Genomic DNA, 6,196 nt, shown 5'->3' with positions numbered 1-6,196 from the left:
ATGTACTTAAAAATAACCAAAAATAATAAACATTCAACAAAGTAGTAATTTTACATACATCAATATTGAAATATAAAATACATAGTTTTGCAATCTTTTTTTGCAAATATCGCAGGACCGTCACGTTTTTGGAGAAAAGAAGTGCTATATGATATATTAACTTCATGTATTATAATGCACAACATGATAATTGAGGATGAGCGTGATCTTAATTCACCAATTCAAGATGCGTCGGAAGGTCCAACTCCGACCGTAGAAATGGCAATAGATGAAAATTATGAATTTCAACAATTTCTAGCTTGATATAAAAAAATAAAGGACAAAGAAGCTAGTTTGAACTACGTAATGCATTAATAGAACATTTTATGGGAGCACCGTAGTGATCTTGAAAGTTGAATATTTATGTAAAATTTAAAATAATTTTTTCAATTATGTAATATTTATCTAATCGTATTTCATTAATGATTTCACTTTTATTTGTATTATCCTATTTGCTAGCAATTTTATAATATTTAAAAAATTATGGTACAAAATAATTTTATATTAAACGATTATAAAAGGAAATAATATGAATGATATATGGTGAATGTTTTAGAAAGAATTTATTTTATGAAATAAGAAAATATAAATGAAATAAGAAATAACAATATAATAATGAAGAGATAGAAAAATATTTCTTTTTTGTGTTAAGTTTGGTGAAGTAGGTTGGAGTTGATTAAACAAAAAATAGTGCTGACACCAAATTTGATGTAAAATTTGGTGTTTGGGTTGGAGATGCCCTTAGCCCCTTTGGCCTTTTTCAGTTTTTATTGTCCTTTTGCAAGTTGGGTGAGCTTTTCCCAATTTTTGTTGGAATTCGTCAACTTCATGCACAATTGTTAGCACTTTCATCCATGTCACAATCAAATATAAATGTGTGGAAGGCGTGAAGAAATTTCCTACTACTTACTATGGATGAGTAGTATTCAATGTAAATGTACTAGTTGACTACTGGGAGTGGGAGGTGAAGATACTCGTAAAATAATTACGACTTTCTCGTACAAACTTTTAACAAGGAGAAGAATAATCACCTTTTTAAATGATCAGAGTTAATAGTACTCCCTCTGTCCCAATTGATATGACTTACTTTCCTTTTTAGTCAGTCATAAAAAGAATGACACATTTCTATTTTAAGTAATAATTTAGCTATCAAATGTCTATTTTACCCTTAATGAAATGATTTACAGCCACACAAATTTCTATCATTCATTTTGGTCCACAAGTTTTAAAAGACTTCCTTCCTTTTTTAAATTTCGTGCCGAGTCAAAGTACCTCATATAAAATGGGACAGAGGGAGTAATATGGTCCAATTTTTCTTTGTGCAGATGAATAGTGGGCCCATAACCATAAATGATCTACAGAGAAGCAATAGAAATTCAAATTAGTAGAAAAGTATAAGTATGGCTAAAACTTGTCAGAATAATTAATGTGATAACTAAGTAGACATAAAGAAATTTTCTATTAATATTATTAGTTGACTGGAATGTTTATTTCTTCTTTCCTCTATATAACTAATTTGTTCATCATTCAATTGATCTCATCCGATCCATACACTTTAGTTTTTCTTTTCAGACAATTAATTGAATCTATAGCATCTTCTTTTGCAAGTGATTCACAATACTGTCCTCGATGAAAGTACGAATCTTAAATAAATTTTTCCTATTTTCTAAAAACGAATGATGGTTGATTATATATATTTCTATAGGTTAGAAGGGATAGTTCCTATCAATTTTATTACACGATGACATTGTTAGGAAGATAATATTTTGATTGATTCTTTTGGAGTTTGATTTACATGCATAGTCCTTTTTATCATAATTATGGAGTTTACTGTGTAATAAACTTCTTATTCTTTAACTTTTTTTAACCTGTATATATCAATATTCTTATTTTTTTAAGGATTGAATCGGACTATATTCAGGAAATTGTTGACCAAATTTCCATATTATGCAAGGGTTCTTTATCTCAAAAGCAATTTCTTTGTAATCGACAAAATATGAAGACTACATACACATATATTCTGTACATAAAAAATTAGTCAAAGAGAATCTTAAATAAATTTTTCCTATTTTCTAAAAAAGAATGATGGTTGATTATATATATTTCTATAAGTTAGAAGGGATAGTTCCTATCAATTTTATTACTCGATGACATTGTTAGGAAGATAATATTTTGATTGATTCTTTTGGAGTTTGATTTGCATGCATAGTCCTTTTTATCATAATTATGGACTTTACTGTGTAATATACTTCTTATTCTTGACTTTTTTTGTTTACCTGTATATATCAATATTCTTATTTTTTGTAGGATTTAATCGGACTATATTAAGGAAATTGTTGACCAAATTTCCATATTATGCAAGGGTTCTTTATCTTATATGAAATATCTTGTGGGAATAGATACTCATTTAAAGAATAAATCTAGTACTAATTTGTAATCTCTCAGTATAAATCAAACTTATACTTAGTTAATACTTTACGCTATTTATTTGTGTTGTTAAATTTGACGTTATTCATTTCGATCTTTTCCGTCCTCCTCTAACCAAATATGAAATGTAGTTATGTTTAATGAATTGAATTTTGTAGAAAAACAATAAATAATACAACTTGACCTTATGATGAAAACGTAAGTTATATCCTTTCTTTATAATATCAATAACAATGATTGTGTCTCAATTGATTCAAATAATACAAACGTTTCTTTTTTGTGTATATAGACTTTTTTTAGAATTACGGCATCATCTCTCCCTCTGTGTTATTTATATTTATCTTTTAAACTTTTTATGCAGGCATATTTCTCGATAACTTTAAGAATTTACATAATAAATAACAAAAAAATAAATACTTTATTAAAATTACTATCTTCACATTTTCTGATGAGTAGCCTGCCCTAAATCCAACTGCAGATAGATGATCAATATAAGGCAAGAAAGTTGTGCCAAAACGGGTGAACGATAGAAGCATTAGTAAGTCGTCTCATATCACAAAGCAGGCGGAGCAGAGAGGAACTATTTCCAGGAATCGAACCTACTACCAAGTTCTACTGAAGAAGCATAATCTCCATTCACATCGTATCAACATGATAGAAATAGTTTGTGAATATGAAGCACTGTAAATTATCGATCTAGCACTAGGATTAAGTATAACTAATACCAGTGGATATAATCTTGATGATGTTACTATGACATTTGTAGATAAATTAACCACTTAATTTATGTCACATCCTTTAATTGTATAGCATTACTCTCACTAGTTGATATTCAGTTTTTTTCTAATGACAATTTGGGCATAAATGGTGGCAGTTTATCTGTGAGTACATTTCACCCTTTCTTCATTGTGATTTTATAATAGGTTGTAACTATATTTCATTTAAGACTACAAATTTAGAAAACTTAGGGGTCTTTTCTTTTGTTGGCAGAAGAGAGAGGGATACCAACAAATACAATGAGTATGGTAGAGCAATAATTACTGCTTCATTCTTAATAAAATATTTTGGGTTTACGCCTGGAAAATTGAGTGTCTTGCCCTCAATGTGAAACCTTCCAACATAAATCTGAATTAAGTTAGGCCCCTCTGCGGGTACAAGATATCGAGGTGAATTAACTCGCAATAATTCAATTCAATGAGATATCCAATGGAGATATAAATGTTAGTTGAAGCCAAGTTACATAGCATATTTATGTATTAATTAGAAAAAAAAAACTGTAGAAATTATACCTATAAATGTTAGTTTCTCATTTGTGTTCACATCTTCTTCTTCGTAACATATTTTAGAATTTCAAAGGTGACTTTTTCCATCCACAAATTAGTTTTATTAAGGAAAGGACAATCTCTTTCACTTTTTTCTTTCTTACTGACTTTCCCACTTCCTTTTAATTAAAGTTGGGGTGGGTGTGGCTCAACATGGATTCAATAATTTATTAGGTGAACATATTATTTATGAAACTTGTTTTCCTTATTTTGCACTATAAAAATTAGTTTCTTTATATTTAAGTAACTTATTTTCAGTAAGAACAATATTTTTTAAAAATACTTTTGACCAATTAAACATGGAAAAATCCAACATTTTTTTGGAACTTATTTTCCTTCTTACCAAACACATTTTGATTTTATTTGCAGGTTCATCCACTTGTATTTTTAGCTGTCCATTGTGTATGTATTATTGTGAAGTATTGGTGCAGGGTGGGTAGGTGGTCTTTGGGAGGATTTTTTAAAGCTTTTGTCCTCCTCTGGTCTTTTTATATAGTTGTTGATTCTTCTTTTCAATTCAAGTAGGGTCTTTGAAGGAATTTCCTACTACTTTCTATATAAACTTGACAAAAAATTAAAGATTAGTGTTTAAACACGTTTTCTTTTGCTTTTTTGTTGTGTCTGTTTTGGGGGGAAGGGAGGGGGTTCACATTCTACTTTAATTGTTCTCCTTTTTCTACTTAAACTATCATTATTTACTATGTATTAAAGTATATCTACTTGAGTAGATAGTGATAGTTCGAAAAAGTAATAACTGATAGTTGGTTTAGTTAGTTTCAAGGTGAGTGTTAATGAACCAGAACAACTAGTGACACAACTTTCTTTTTCCTACTTGATTTTGTGCATAATGTAAGAATGAGTCTCTTATGAAGTAAATTCATGAATTTGGGGATCGATAAATATTTTATAGAGTTTGAGTAAATTGCACAATGTGTTGGTAGGACATGCATGTTTATGAAAAATACATGAGATTGAGGAATAGTACTCTAACTCTGCTCCAATTTATACGACATGCTTTCCTTTTTTTGTTAACATTTTCTCTTCTTTCTTTTCCAAAAACAATTGATTATTTTTGTTTTTCATTATGACCCATTAGTGTTTTTAAAATGTCAAGTTGTCTGCTTTCGGTGACAAAGAAAACCATCAACATAATTTACAATTTCAAAATATACTTTTTTTCAAGGAGAGCGCCATCTGATATGATTCACTCTTTCTTTTTTTAAAAATATACTTTTTTTAAAGAGTAGATCATCTTTCATTTTCTTTCTATCACCACACCTACAATTTGTGTTTTTTTTTCCAGACGTATAATTGAATCCATGGCATTTTCTTCCTCTTTTGCGAGTAATTCACAGGACCGTGCTCGATGGAAGTATGATGTCTTTCTTAGTTTTAGTGGTTACGACACACGGAGAACATTTACAAGTCACTTGCATGAAGGTTTGAAAAATAGGGGAATATTCACTTTTCTAGATGAACGGGTAGATCATGGAAATTCCATCTCAGAAGAACTCGTGAAAGGTATAGAAGAGTCTCAAGTTGCAGTAATTGTTTTCTCAAAAAATTATGCAAAGTCAAGGTTGTGCTTGAATGAACTAGTAAAGATTATGAAATGCAAGGTTGAAAATGGACAAATAGTCATACCAGTCTTCTACGATGTGAATCCATCATATGTTCGACGCCAAATTGGGAGCTTTGCAAAAGCATTTGCCAAGCACGAATGTAGGTATATGGATGATGTTGAGGGGATGCAAAAGGTGCAAGGATGGAGAACTGCCCTAGCTGCTGCCACAGATCTAAGAGGATATGAAATCTATGACAGGTTAGTTGAAAACACATGATTTGAATCATAAATTTATTTATCATGAAGACCAGCTACACATATATACTAGCTAATATTACTATAGAACAAATCTTAAATAATTTATTTCTTTCGAGTGAATAATTTTATGGTCATCCAAGTATACTAAATTACTTGCTAAAGTCACTTGTGTTGATTATATATATTTATATCAATTTAATTACTCAATGACATTGTTATATATATATATATATATTTAGGAGTTCAATTTATGTGTTTTGTCCCTTTTATCATGATTTTGCACTTATCTGTGAAGTACTTCTTGTTCTTACTTTTGTAGGACTGAATCAGAATGTATTCGAGAACTTGTTGACGATGTTTCTTCCAAATTATGCAAGACTTCTTCATCTTATTTGCAAGATATTGTGGGAATAGATACTCATTTGGAGAAAGTAAAATCCCTGCTAGAGATGGAAACTAATGATGTTCGCATTGTGGGGATCTGGGGAATGGGGGGAGTCGGTAAAACGACTATAGCTAGAGTTGTTTTTGATACACTCTCACCTCAATTTCAGGGTGCAAGTTTCCTTGCAGATGTAAAAGAAAC

The 6,196-nt window shown here is 30.0% G+C and overlaps 1 protein-coding gene across 1 annotated transcript in view; it reads left to right on the top strand.

Annotated features, from left to right (window-relative positions):
- Nucleotides 1-5,107: 5,107 nt before the first annotated feature.
- Nucleotides 5,108-6,196, top strand: part of LOC102593676 (TMV resistance protein N-like) — a 6,662-nt gene continuing 5,573 nt past the window's right edge. Inside the window, exons 1-2 of the mRNA XM_015305695.1 lie at nt 5,108-5,610; nt 5,930-6,185. Of these exons, the coding sequence (XP_015161181.1) occupies nt 5,108-5,610; nt 5,930-6,185 (759 nt within the window). The remainder of the gene's footprint in view (nt 5,611-5,929; nt 6,186-6,196) is intronic.

The sequence above is a fragment of the Solanum tuberosum genome, unplaced genomic scaffold, assembly GCF_000226075.1.
Source record: "Solanum tuberosum cultivar DM 1-3 516 R44 unplaced genomic scaffold, SolTub_3.0 scf00972, whole genome shotgun sequence".
Taxonomy (NCBI): Eukaryota; Viridiplantae; Streptophyta; class Magnoliopsida; order Solanales; family Solanaceae; genus Solanum; species Solanum tuberosum.
The sequence above is the reverse complement of the archived record's forward strand: the minus strand, read 5'-3'. Positions and strand labels throughout refer to the sequence as shown.